This window comes from Ylistrum balloti, unplaced genomic scaffold (assembly GCF_031769215.1).
Source record: "Ylistrum balloti isolate Yb309-2 unplaced genomic scaffold, AGI_CSIRO_Ybal_v1 Utg371262, whole genome shotgun sequence".
Lineage (NCBI taxonomy): Eukaryota > Metazoa > Mollusca > Bivalvia > Pectinida > Pectinidae > Ylistrum > Ylistrum balloti.
Genome location: NW_026782680.1, coordinates 300,801 through 316,052, shown reverse-complemented (window position 1 = coordinate 316,052; position 15,252 = coordinate 300,801). Strand labels below are relative to the sequence as shown.

Below are 15,252 nucleotides of genomic sequence, written 5' to 3'. Positions count from 1 at the left end.
TGAAGACACTTAGACATCGCTAATCCCTGCAATCAGTAAGACATCGCCTATCACTGGAGTCAGACATCCCCCATCACCGGAGACAGGCAGACATCCCCCATCACCAGAGACAGGCAGACATCCCCCATCACCGAAGACAGGCAGACATCCCCCATCACCAGAGACAGGCAGACATCGCCTATCACTGGAGTCAGACATCCCCCATCACCGGAGACAGGCAGACATCCCCCATCACTGGAGACAGGCAGACATCCCCCATCACCAGAGACAGTCAGACATCGCCTATCACTGGAGTCAGACATCCCCCATCACCGGAGACAGGCAGACATCCCCCATCACCAGAGACAGGCAGACATCCCCCATCACTGGAGACAGTCAGACATCGCCTATCACTGGAGTCAGACATCCCCATCACCGGAGACAGGCAGACATCCCCCATCACTGGAGACAGGCAGACATCCCCCATCACTGGAGACAGTCAGACATCGCCTATAACTAGAGACAGTCAGATATCGCCTATCACTAGAGACAGTTAAGCATCGCCTATCACTAGGGACAGGCAGACTTCACCTATCATTGGAGACGGACAGACATTACCTATCACTAGAGACAGGCAGACATCCCCTATCAATGGAGACCGGCAGACATCGCCTATCACTAGAGAGAGTCAGACATCGCGTATAACTAGAGACAATCAGACACCCTCTATCACTAGAGACAGACAGACATCGCCTATCACTGGAGACAGTCAGACATCGCCTATCACTGGAGACAGTCAGACATCGCCTATCACTAGAGACAGACAGACATCGCCTATCACTAGGGACAGACACACGTCGCCTATCACTGGAGACAGTCAAACATCGCCTATCTCTAGAGACAGTCAGACATGGCTATCACTACAAACAGGCATACATCGCCTATCACTAGGGAAAGACAAACATCGCCTATCAATCACTAGAGACAGTCAGACATCGCCTATCACTAGGAACAGACACACATTGCCTATCACTAGAGACAGTCAGGCATCCCCTATCAATGGAGACTGGCAGACATCGCCTATCACTAGAGAGAGTCAGACATCGCCTATGACTAGAGACAATCAGACACCGTCTATCACTAGAGACAGACAGACATCGCCTATCACTGAAGACAGTCAGACATCGCCTATCACTAGAGACAGTCAGGCATCGCCTATTACTGCAGACAGTTAGACATCGCCTATCACTAGAGACAGGTAGACATCGCCTATCACTAGAGACAGGCACACATCCCCTATCAATGAAGACAGGCAGACATCGCCTATCACTAGAAAGTCAGACATCGCGTATCACTAGAGACAATCAGACAACGTCTATCACTGGAGACAGACAGACATTACCTATCACTAGAGACAGGCAGACATCGCCTATCACTAGAGACAGACAGACATCGCCTATCACTAGAGACAGTCAGATATCGCCTATCACTAGAGACAGTCAGATATCGCCTATCACTAGATACAGTCAGACATCGCCTTATCACTTGGGAAAGTCAGACATCGCCTATTACTAGAGACAGTCAGACATCGCCTGTCACTAGAGACAGACAGACATCGCCTATCACTAGAGACAGTCAGACAGCGCCTATCACTAGAGACAGTCAGACATCGCCTATCACCAGAGACAGTCAGACATGTCATATCACTGGAGACAGACAGACATTACCTATCACTACAGACAGGCAGACATCGCCTATCACTAGAGACAGGTAGACATCGCCTATCACTAGAGACAGGCAGACATCCCCTATCAATGAAGACAGGCAGACATCGCTTATCACTAGAGAGAGTCAGACATCGCGTATCATTAGAGACAATCAGACACCGTCTATCGCTAGAGACAGACAGACATCGTCTATCACTGGAGACAGTCAGACATCGCCTATCTCTGGAGACAGTCAGGCATCGCCTATCACTTGAGACAGACAGACATCGCCTATCACTAGAGACAGTCAGATATCGCCTATCACTAGATACAGTCAGACATCGCCTTATCACTTGGGAAAGTCAGATATCGCCTATCACTAGAGACAGTTAAGCATCGCCTATCACTAGGGACAGGCAGACATCACCTATCATTGGAGACGGACAGACATTACCTATCACTAGAGACAGGCAGACATCCCCTATCAATGGAGACCGGCAGACATCGCCTATCACTAGAGAGAGTCAGACATCGCGTATAACTAGAGACAATCAGACACCCTCTATCACTAGAGACAGACAGACATCGCCTATCACTGGAGACAGTCAGACATCGCCTATCACTGAAGACTGGAGACAGTCAGACATCGCCTAGTACTGGAGACAGTCAGACATCGCCTAGTACTGGAGACAGTCAGACATCGCCTATCACTAGAGACAGTCAGGCATCGCCTATCACTGGAGACAGACAACACCTATCACTAGAGACAGTCAGACATCTCCTATCAATGAAGACTGGCAGACATCGCCTATCACTGGAGAGAGTCAGACATCGCCTATCACTAGAGACAGGCATCGCCTACCACTAAAGACAGACAGACATCGCCTATCACTAGGGACAGACACACGTCGCCTATCTCTAGAGACAGTCAGACATGGCTATCACTACAAACAGGCAGACATCGGCTATCACTAGGGAAAGACAAACATCGCCTATCAGTCACTAGAGACAGTCAGACATCGCCTACTACTGGAGACAGTAAGACACCGTCTATCGCTAGAGACAGACAGATATCGCCTATCACTGGAGACAGTCAGACATCGCCTATCACTGGAGACAGGCATCGCCTACCACTAAAGACAGACAGACATCGCCTATCACTAGAGACAGTCAGACATCGCCTAACAATAGAGACAGTTAGACATCGCCTATCACCAGAGACAGTCCAGACATGTCATATCACCGGAGACAGGCAGATATCGCCCATCAGTTGATGTGAATGGTATTTGACCCTTTGTTCCACACTTCGATGTGACTGATATATGACCTCTTGTTCCACACATAGATGTGACTGATATTTGACCTCTTATTCCACACTTAGGTGTGACTGGTATATGACCTCTAGATCCACACTTATATGTGACTGATATATGACCTCTTGTGTGGTGTGACACTTAGGTGTGACTGATATATGACCTCTTATGTGGTGTGACACTTAGGTGTGACTGGTATATAATCGTTTGTTCCACATTTAGATGTGACTGATATATGACCTATTGTTCCACACTTAGATGTGACTGATATATGACCTTTTGTTCCACACATAGATGTGACTGATATATGACCTCTTGTTCCACACTCAGGTGTGACTGGTATGTGACCTCTTGTTCCACACTTGGGTGTGGCCTTTTAACTTAAAACTTGACTTGTGAACTTGTCCTTCGTTGATTCCTCAGATCAAGAAAATAAAATTGTGATTTGACGAGCAAACCAAAAGGCCGTTTTAATCCATGTATTTAATCTCTTGGCTGTCAACAAAATGGCTAGGTGTCTAAATAGATGAAGTAAGGAAGTGTAGTGATTGACCAGGTCAAACTTGACCGTTACATGTATCGAGCTACACCCGAACATATCGCTGTAAAATTCGTTACACATATAACATGGGTATCCCTACAGAACTAGAGACAGGAAAATCACAATGTTTATAGAAAAGGCGTCGAATGACTGGCCCAGTGGCCTTGATTGTATTATATAGGCAACAGCATACTTTCAGCTCTACTCGCGGACAAGGTATCAGACAAAGTCTGTACTCACAGACACAGTGACCGACATTGTCTCTCCTCAAGAACAGTCAGATCCAAGGTTCGCATTACAAAACGTTTTCACAATGTTAGCTTTTTACATGAATTTAATTCGTAGCTTTCACATGATAATGATCCATTGTACACCAGATATGACATCATATTAAGATATTCTAAACTAAACCGTATAGTTATCACACCAGAAAAGAAAACTACGTTTGAATGGTATCGACCTTTACAACAAAGACGATATATACATACATTTACATGATTTATCAATGATGCGACTAGAGACAGACAAAAGTACTCAGAACGAGGCCAATATCGAAACGTATAAATAAATAAACAGATATTGCTTGATAAAGGCACGGAAATATGATCTCGTTGTAAAGCTGTGATGTCCCGGAAATACCATTGTCTCTGTACATTGATGTCGGTCGGCGTTACAGGCCCGCTTCCACAGATCGCCAATCAAATACGTCAGTCGACAGCCATCTTCAAAGGAACCCCTAATCGATGCTAATTCGAGAGATTTAAATGTGTATTGATTCAATTCCCCACTGTTCAATACATCGTCATAACTGTTAAACAGCCTCCTCATCCTTAAGTTCACCTGTGGTAAAGATATGTTATTTTGAAGCCAAAATTCGCCTTCTTTTCGCCAACTCAGTCCTCGATAACTCAAATCTATACCTGGCAGGAAGTGGGCATTTTTAAATGGCGACTCTGTCGTTCACGTGATGTATGTATAAGACGGTGTGTTTCTAGGCTGTAAACCCTAGCTAGCATTATACAAACTTTCAGTTGACCTAGTGACTTATTCTGACTGATAGTTCCGGGCAGGTGTAGATAATTTAAAAACCTGCTTCAAAATCATCTAAATCTAATCACAGCTTGGTGTATTATATTAAATTCCTTCTGACTATTAGTTATCTGAGATTAATACTTGGCCTTGTCACTGCCCCGTATTTATACTGTCCCATGCCTTCTCTATGTCACTGCCCCGTATTTATACTGTCCCATGCTTTGTCACAGATGGAATACTTAATCATCAAATTCCATGTCCATATTACCTACACCGCAGTCCACAGCCAAAAAATGGTTTGCAGTTGCAAATATGTCTTTTTTGTTTTTGAAAATAGTTATCTTCAGTGTTTGGTAAGGGTAATTTGAAATCTACACTCCTTAACAACAAATGATTTATCACATAATCCCATCGTTTCATCATTCACATTAAAGCTACGATAATTTGTCCCCGAAGCTCCGGGTTAATCGAATGTTTCGAGGTCAATTTCACCTCCTGTAGTATGTTTTGTAGAATTTTGCGAGTTGTTGTTGAGATTTCGGGAGTTTTGATCTTTTTTTGGCGGTGAATCATTCTCTGTGATCATAACAGCCTTGTCCCCGGGGGGTCGGGAGTAATCGTCTACCTTAGCGCCCCTCAGTATGTAGGTCCCGTCGTCTGTGACGTCGTCGTCGTCGTCATCGTGAGCCATATTGTAACAGACGATGATCATACGGTAAATCAGAAGGAATATCATCAACAGGTTTTTAAATGTGAAGAAAAGAATCCCGTACGTAAGGATCCTGTAACGGAATAGTGCGTACAGCCGAATTGTCACAAACGGCACGTCCATAATGGAGATTGACACCATCAAACTCCAGATCTCGGATTGGAAGATACGGGCACACAAACTCCTATTGTCTTTCACTGGAGCATCTTCTGGAGTGATCGCCACGCCACGCCCCTTGCGAGCGTTCTTCGTGGCTGTTAGCGTTAATGTGAACTGTAATAAACTCACAGACCATACACCCAATGTGACGTAAGTGAGAATTCGATCTTCGCGGATTTCTGGCTCCTCGAATATAACGAAGAGCTCCATGATGTCGGACGCAATACCGAGGTAAACAAAGAGAAGCTGTGACAACTGGTCTCTTGTCACCTTACCTCTGGGAAGCAGCCAACGTCCCACGATAAACAAGAACAGCAGACCTTGTTCAAGTACAGATATCCAGGTGTCAGCTTCTAACCTTATAGGTACACTAACCTGAAATATAGAAACAATGACTTATTCTGTTGTGAAGGGATCAGATTATTGACATTAGGACCGGAAGGATCCGGATAGGACGTCTGTTATGCCTGAAATTATAGGGATATGGAAAGGACGTACCCAAAACGAGAGGAACTTACCTCAGAGACGGAGAAGGGATTTGGGGAGAAGAGCTTCCCTCAGAGGGAAAGAGAGGGATGCGGAGAGGAACTTACCTCAGAGACAGAGGAGGGGTGTTGGGAGAGGAGCTTACCCTAGAGACGGAGGATCGGGGATGAATGAGGAGCTTACTCCAGAGACGGAGGATGGGGGATGAGGAGGAACTTACCCCCAGGGTGGAGGATGTGTGATGAGGAGGAACTTACCCCCGGGGTGGAGGATGTGTGATGAGGAGGAACTTACCCCTGGGGTGGAGGATGTGTGATAAGGAGGAACTTACCCCCGGGGTGGAGGATGTGTGATAAGGAGGAACTTACCCCCGGGGTGGAGGATGTGTGATGAGGAGGAACTTACCCCCGGGGTGGAGGATGTGTGATGAGGAGGAACTTATCCCCGGGGTGGAGGATGTGTGATAAGGAGGAACTTACCCCCGGGGTGGAGGATGTGTGATGAGGAGGTGGTGGAGGATGTGTGATGAGGAGAAACTTACCCCTGGGGTGGAGGATGTGTGATGAGGAGGGGGTGGAGGATGTGTGATGAGGAGGAACTTACCCCCGGGGTGGAGGATGTGTGATGAGGAGGAACTTACCCCCGGGGTGGAGGATGTGTGATGAGGAGGAACTTACCCCCGGGGTGGAGGATGTGTGATGAGGAGTTGGAAACTTACCCCGGGGTGGAGGATGTGTGATGAGTGTGATGGAGGGTGGAGGATGTGTGATGAGGAGGAACCCCCGGGGTGGAGGATGTGTGATGAGGAGGAACTTACCCCGTGGTGGAGGATGTGTGATGCGTAGGAACTTACCCCCGGGGTGGAGGATGTGTGATGAGGAGGAACTTACCCCGGGGTGGAGGATGTGTGATGAGGAGGAACTTACCCCGGGGTGGAGGATGTGTGATGAGGAGGAACTTACCCCGGGGTGGAGGATGTGTGATGAGGAGGAACTTACCCCCGGGGTGGAGGATGTGTGATGAGGAGGAACTTACCCCCGGGGTGGAGGTGTGTGATGGATGTGTGATGGAGGATGTGTGATGGGAGGAACTTACCCCGGGGTGGAGGATGTGTGATGAGGAACTGGAGGATGTGTGATGAGGAGGAACTTTCCCCCGGGGTGGAGGATGTGTGATGAGGAGGAACTTACCCCCGGGGTGGAGGATGTGTGATGAGGAGGAACCCCCCGGGGTGGAGGATGTGTGATGAGGAGGAGAGGGGGTGGAGGATGTGTGATGAGGAGAACCTTAACCCCGGGGTGGAGGATGTGTGATGAGGTCGACCTTTGCCCTGGGGTGGAGGATGTGTGATGAGGAGGAACTTACCCCCGGGGTGGAGGATGTGTGATGAGGAGGAACTTACCCCCGGGGTGGAGGATGTGTGATGAGGAGGAACTTACCCCTGGGGTGGAGGATGTGTGATAAGGAGGAACTTACCCCCGGGGTGGAGGATGTGTGATGAGGAGAACCTTATCCCCGGGGTGGAGGATGTGTGATGAGGAGGAACTTACCCCGGGGTGGAGGATGTGTGATGAGGAGGAACTTACCTCCGGGGTGGAGGATGTGTGATAAGGAGGAACTTACACCCGGGGTGGAGGATGTGTGATGAGGAGGAACTAATCCCGGGGTGGAGGATGTGTGATGAGGAGGAACTTATCCCCGGGGTGGAGGATGTGTGATGAGGAGAACCTTATCCCCATGGTGGAGGATGTGTGATGAGGAGGAACTTACCCCCGGGGTGGAGGATGTGTGATGAGGAGAACCTTATCCCCGTGGTGGAGGATGTGTGATGAGGAGGAACTTACCCCCGGGGTGGAGGATGTGTGATGAGGAGAACCTTATCCCCGGGGTGGAGGATGTGTGATGAGGAGAACCTTATCCCCGGGGTGGAGGATGTGTGATGAGGAGGAACTTACCCCTGGTGTTGAGGAGGGGAATAAGGGTTAGCTTATCCCATATTTGAAAGAGGGGGATGATTGAAGGAACATATTTCAGAGGCGGAGGAGCGGGATGATTGATGAGAGGGGATGAGGAAGGAGCAGAGAAGGAGCATAGGGGATGAGGTGAAGAAGAAGGGGAAGAGACGGAGAAGTGGGGTTAGGGGGATGAGCTTACTAGCGGGGATGAGGAGAAGAACTTACCCCAGAAATGGAGGACAGCTCCTCTTGTTTTGCAGACACATTTCCTGAGTTGATAACGCTGTCGTAACGCTCTAGTCGATCAAGTTCCAAAAACCAAATCGCCGGCACGGTGGACAAAAGGAAGATGAATAAGCACGGACTGAACCTAAAATAGCACAGATGTTACATTAAGTGAACCTACACACACGGAGATCACACACCTGTAGTTTACATATGGGAACGAGGACCATACACCTGTAGTTTACATATGGGAACGAGGACCATACACCTGTAGTTTACTTATGGGAACGAGGACCATACACCTGTAGTTTACATATGGGAACGGGAATCATACACCTGTAGTTTACATATGGGAACGATGACCATACACCTGTAGTTTACATATGGGAACGGGAATCATACACCTGTAGTTTACATATGGGAACGAGGACCATACACCTGTAGTTTACATATGGGAACGGGAATCATACACCTGTAGTTTACATATGGGAACGATGACCATACACCTGTAGTTTACTTATGGGAACGAGGACCATACACCTGTAGTTTACATATGGGAACGAGGACCATACACCTGTAGTTTACTTATGGGAACGAGGACCATACACCTGTAGTTTACATATGGGAACGGGAATCATACACCTGTAGTTTACATATGGGAACGATGACCATACACCTGTAGTTTACATATGGGAACGGGAATCATACACCTGTAGTTTACATATGGGAACGAGGACCATACACCTGTAGTTTACATATGGGAACGGGAATCATACACCTGTAGTTTACATATGGGAACGATGACCATACACCTGTAGTTTACTTATGGGAACGAGGACCATACACCTGTAGTTTACATATGGGAACGAGGACCATACACCTGTAGTTTACATATGGGAACGAGGACCATACACCTGTAGTTTACTTATGGGAACGAGGACCATACACCTGTAGTTTACTTATGGGAACGAGGACCATACACCTGTAGTTTACATATGGGAACGGGAATCATACACCTGTAGTTTACATATGGGAACGAGGACCATACACCTGTAGTTTACATATGGGAACGGGAATCATACACCTGTAGTTTACATATGGGAACGATGACCATACACCTGTAGTTTACATATGGGGACGAGGACCATACACCTGTAGTTAACACATGGGAACGGGAACCATACACCTGTAGTTTACATACGGGAACGGGAATCATACACCTGTAGTTTACATATGGGAACAAGGACCATACACCTGTAGTTTACACATGGGGACGAGGACCATACAGCTGTAGTTTACACATGGGAACGAAAATCATACACCTGTAGTTTACATATGGGAACGGGAATCATACACCTGTAGTTTACATATGGGAACGAGGACCATACACCTGTAGTTTACTTATGGGAACGAGGACCATACACCTGTATTTTACATATGGGAACGGGAATCATACACCTGTAGTTTACACATGGGGACGAGGACCATACAGCTGTAGTATACACATGGGAACGAAAATCATACACCTGTAGTTTACACATGGGAACAAGGACCATACACCTATAGTTTACACATGGGAACGGGAACCATGCACCTATAGTTAGCACATGGGAACGAGGACCATACACCCGTAGTTTACACATGGGAACGAGGACCATACACCTATAGTTTACACATGGGAACGGGAACCATACACCTGTAGTTTACATATGAGAATGATGACCATACACCTGCAGTTTACACATGGAAACGAGGACCATACACCTGTAGTTTACACATGGGAACGAGGACCATACACCTGTAGTTTACACATGGGAACAGGAACCATACACCTGTAGTTTACATATGAGAACGATGACCATACACCTGTAGTTTACACATGGGAACGGGAACCATACACCTGTAGTTTACATATGGGAACGATGACCATACACCTGTAGTTAACACATGGGAACGGAAACCATACACCTGTAGTTAACACATGGGAACGAGGACCATACACCTGTAATTTACATATGGGAACGAGTACCATACACCTGTAGTTTACACATGGGAACGGGAAGCATACACCTGTAGTTTACACATGGGAACGAGGAAAATACACCTGTAGTTTACACATGGGAACGGAAACCATACACCTGTAATTTACATATGGGAACGAGTACCATACACCTGTAGTTTACACATGGGAACGGGAAGCATACACCTGTAGTTTACACATGGGAACGGGAATCATACACCTGTAGTTTACAAATGGGAACGAGGACCATACACCTGTAGTTTACACATGGGGACGAGGACCATACACCTGTAGTTTACACATGGGGACGAGGACCATACACCTGTAGTTTACAAATGGGAACGGGAACCATACACCTGTAGTTTACACATGGGAACGGGAATCATACAATTGTAGTTTACAAATGGGAACGAGGACCATACACCTGTAGTTTACACATGGGAACAAGGATCATACACCTGTAGTTTACACATGGGAACGAAAACCATACACCTGTAGTTTACACATGGGAACAAGGACCATACACTTGTAGTTTACACATGGGGACGAGGACCATACACCTGTAGTTTACACATGGGAACGAAAACCATACACCTGTAATTAACACATGGGAACGGGAACCATACACCTGTAATTTACACATGGGAACAAGGACCATACACCTGTAGTTTACACATGGGGACGAGGACCATACACCTGTAGTTTACACATGGGAACGAAATCCATACACCTGTAGTTTACACATGGGAACAAGGACCATACACCTGTAGTTTACACATGGGAACGAGGACCATACACCTGTAGTTTACACATGGGAACGAGGACCATACACCTGTAGTTTACACATGGGAACGAGGACCATACACCTATAGTTTACACATGGGAACGGGAACCATACACCTATAGTTTACACATGGGAACGAGGACCATACACCTGTAGTTTACACATGGGAACGAGGACCATACACCTATAGTTTACACATGGGAACGAGGACCATACACCTGTAGTTTACACATGGGAACGAGAATACGAGGTATACACACATAGGTACAAGGATCATACACACATTTCTACATGTTTTTGATGTTTTAAACCGGAAACCGGTCGGTAATTATCGGCTAGACGAGTGAAATTCGACAAATTGAAACGTGAAGTAAATCTGAACGATTTAATGGGGGAATGAAACATAAAAATACATACATTTGTTACACTGAGTCAACTTTAGTGAGAACTAAATGGTTTCTCTCTATTCGAATGCTCGTCTGTTTTAAAGGGCAACACTTCATAGATAAGTTTTTCTCGCTTGATCGACGAAGCGCACACAATAAAGGTCGCCTTGTATATTCCATTCCATTAACATATTTGTGATATCTTGTCACAATTAAGAAAACAGGAAACTTTTGTAACTTTTCCAGAGTTTTGGGTTGTACTTTGTATGAACAGTTTTACAAATCCAGTTGTATACTGTATTCAACTCAGATCCCTTTAAACCTTTGTTTATATTATTGTAATCAGTGACATGTATTCATGGCGACACACTGATGTAATCACAAGTAACAAGGACTTGTTTTACTGACGTATGTCATATCATTGTGATCCGTATTCATACTAATACATTATTTGGTGAGAATTTGTTCATGAACACATTAATACATTAATTGGTTAGAAGTAGTTCGTGAACACATTAATACATTAATTGGTTAGAAGTAGTTCGTGAACACATTAATACATTAATTGGTTAGAAGTAGTTCATGAACACATTAATTGGTTAGAAGTAGTTCATGAACACATTAATACATTAACTGGTTAGAAGTAGTTCGTGAACACATTAATACATTAATTGGTTAGAAGTAGTTCGTGAACACATTAATACATTAATTGGTTAGAAGTAGTTCATGAACACATTAATACATTAATTGGTTAGAAGTAGTTCATGAACACATTAATACATTAATTGGTTAGAAGTAGTTCATGAACACATTAATACATTAACTGGTTAGAAGTAGTTCATGAACACATTAATACATTAATTGGTTAGAAGTAGTTCATGAACACATTAATACATTAACTGGTTAGAAGTAGTTCATGAACACATTAATACATTAATTGGTTAGAAGTAGTTCGTGAACACATTAATACATTAATTGGTTAGAAGTAGTTCATGAACACATTAATTGGTTAACACACATTAATACATTAACTGGTTAGAAGTAGTTCGTGAACACATTAATACATTAATTGGTTAGAAGTAGTTCATGAACACATTAATACATTAAGTGGTTAGAAGTAGTTCATGAACACATTAATACATTAAGTGGTTAGAAGTAGTTCATGAACACATTAATACATTAACTGGTTAGAAGTAGTTCATGAACACATTAATACATTAATTGGTTAGAAGTAGTTCATGAACACATTAATACATTAAGTGGTTAGAAGTAGTTCATGAACACATTAATACATTAAGTGGTTAGAAGTACTTCGTGAACACATTAATACATTAACTGGTTAGAAGTAGTTCATGAACACATTAATACATTATTGGTGAGAAGAAGTTTGTGAACACATCAATAATTATTTGGTGAGAAGAAGTTCATGGACACATCTATATATTATTTTGTGCGTAAAGAATGAACACATGAATATATGAAACATGACGTTTTAGGTTCGAAAAAAATATTGCCAAAATCAACAAATTATGTAAAACTGTGTAATGTAGCGTACAGCAAATCAAGGAATTTGACGTAACGACACCACACCACGAACATACCGTGACGTCATTACCTAACTAGGATGTACGTACCACTTGCCTTCCTGGCCCTTGCGTTTGACGAGCCTAATGATGAGTTCGAAGAGGAGGAGAAGATTGGTCAGCCCAAGTAACCAATAAAGATCGTTGTTTTTTACATCTGCTGCTCGCCACACAGTTAGAAGGCTGTGCACCGCCAGGACGGCCCGTACTATGACTGCTTGTATTACAGCTTTGGTTACCGAAAAGCCCGTCATCTTTAGCCTCCTTTTAACCTGATTAAATTCTGATCTTTTCTGTCACCAAAAACCGAAAACTTTCGGACTTATACCCCCTCTGCCGCAAAAAGCAATGTTTTAGAGTCGATTCTTCCGGATTCTGTTTTCTGTTGCCACCAAACTTCTTCACTTATTTCTCCTTTTATCCTCACAAAACGAAGTGTCTGGTGTAATTTTACCTTCTGTCGTCTCAAAACAAGTATCTAAAAGACTTCAAGACTTTAACGTACTTCTCTCGATCTGAAAGGTTCACTCACTGAATTCTCGTCGTCCAAATAAGGTCGATCGACGAATCACATGGAACAAAAGCGTCCCCCGAAAACGTAAGCATGTCTGTCATTTATCGGCGTCTATTTATACATGTCATAAGAACTTGACTCCAAAGCTTTCCAAGTTATCCTGATTATATCCGGGAGCTTGGCGTACTTGTCTTGTGAAGCGGGACTGAACTCGACAATATCTTTATCCTGTGCTGTTTATCGGTGCTTGGTGGCGTTATTGAGGCCTGATTTACAACGTTACCCACCAGTTAAAATGACACCCGGGTTTAATCATCTCTACCTTTACAGAACAGGCCCTTACTCGTTCTGGTGAACCAACTTTTACCTACATACGTTACGGCTGACTGCACGTAAACACTGATTCTATGTTGAAGTTTTGATGTTTATCTGCAGTTAAAAGTTTTGTAGACTTTAATTAAGAAGACGCGAGTGTGACATCAATGTAAGATGATTATGTAAGGGAAGCATGGGTCCTTATCTTCACCCCTCATCACTTCTGTGAGTGATATACCAGGTCCAGATGATGTATCGACAGAAAATTTTACAGCAGATATATACAGTGGTAAATAACTAGGGAAACTCTGTCATGACTGGGAAAGAACTGAAAATCACTTCACGTTCGCTTAACCTAGATTAGGCGTTAAAATGACAGCCTTCCAAATTGAAAAAAAAATCCAACCCAGTGTGTATAACCGATCACATTGAAAAATAGTGATAACAATTAATGAAAAAAATGAAATTGTACTTTAATCACTTTTTTTTCAACTCTGACGTATGTAACTAATTTTACAATTCGTTTTTATTCAGTGTTTTTTTTATAACCTATTCGTCCTACTATTCTTGTCTTCACCTTTTTGGTTGGTTACCAGGTTTTTCGTCACCTTGACTCCTCTCATGTTCTGGTGTCATTTCACAGACTTACGTCAGTGTTCTGTCGAGACTTTGCTTCCCACTTGTGTCGTTTTTATTCGGTATGTTTATATGACCTAATTACCCTATTATTCTCGACTTTACTTCCCACCTGTGTCGTTTTTATTCGGTATGTTTATATGACTTAATTACCCTATTATTCTGGACTTTTCTTCCCATCTGTGTTGTTTTATCCATTACCTAAGAAGGCTCAAATCATTGTCCATTTTATTACGTAAACCTATCCCGGTTACCCAACTGGTCTACCTGGTCAGTGACATGTAAAAACTGCCCACAGACCAATTTGACACGTATTATAAAGCGACACCTTTCACAATTGTATCCGCTAATTAACGTCCATTGTGTATTTTAACATCGCTCTCCATGTTTGTTTGGTTATGTCGACTCTGTACAGAACACACCGGGTATATTTTAGATGGTCCCAATATCTCGTCGCCATGTTATTTTGGTTATGTCGACTCTGTACAGAACACACTAGGTATACTTTAGATGGTCCCAATATCTCGTCGCCATGTTATTTTGGTTATGTCGACTCTGTACAGAACACACTAGGTATATTTTAGATGGTCCCAATATCTCGTCGCCATGTTATTTTGGTTATGTCGACTCTGTACAGAACACACTAGGTATATTTTAGATGGTCCCAATATCTCGTCGCCATGTTATTTTGGTTATGTCGACTCTGTACAGAACACACCAGGTATATTTTAGATGGTCCCAATATCTCGTCGGCATGTTATTTTGGTTATGTCGACTCTGTACAGAACACACCAGGGATATTTTATATGGTCCCAATATCTCGTCACCATGTTATTTTGGTTATGTCGACTCTGTACAGAACACACTAGGTATACTTTAGATGGTCCCAATATCTCGTCGCCATGTTAT

At 44.0% G+C, this 15,252-nt stretch overlaps 1 protein-coding gene across 1 annotated transcript; it reads right to left on the bottom strand.

The window, feature by feature from the left end:
• Window positions 1-5,034: 5,034 nt before the first annotated feature.
• Window positions 5,035-13,132, bottom strand: LOC132561675 (transmembrane protein 26-like). The gene is made up of 3 exons (XM_060226376.1): window positions 12,930-13,132; window positions 8,106-8,250; window positions 5,035-5,814 (listed from the first exon to the last, which is right to left on the bottom strand). The coding sequence occupies exons 1-3, from the start codon at window positions 13,130-13,132 to the stop codon at window positions 5,035-5,037; spliced, it is 1,128 nt and encodes a 375-aa protein (XP_060082359.1).
• Window positions 13,133-15,252: the final 2,120 nt, after the last annotated feature.

Bases quoted from the DNA above. Each gene is read 5' to 3' on its own strand.
- LOC132561675 (XM_060226376.1), bottom strand. From the start codon at position 13,132: ATGACGGGCTTTTCGGTAACCAAAGCTGTAATACAAGCAGTCATAGTA. The intron at 8,251-12,929 runs GTACGTACATCC...GTGCTATTTTAG, and splicing joins AAGGGCCAGGAAGGCAAGTG to GTTCAGTCCGTGCTTATTCA. The intron at 5,815-8,105 runs GTAAGTTCTTCT...TCTATATTTCAG, and splicing joins AGCTGTCCTCCATTTCTGGG to GTTAGTGTACCTATAAGGTT.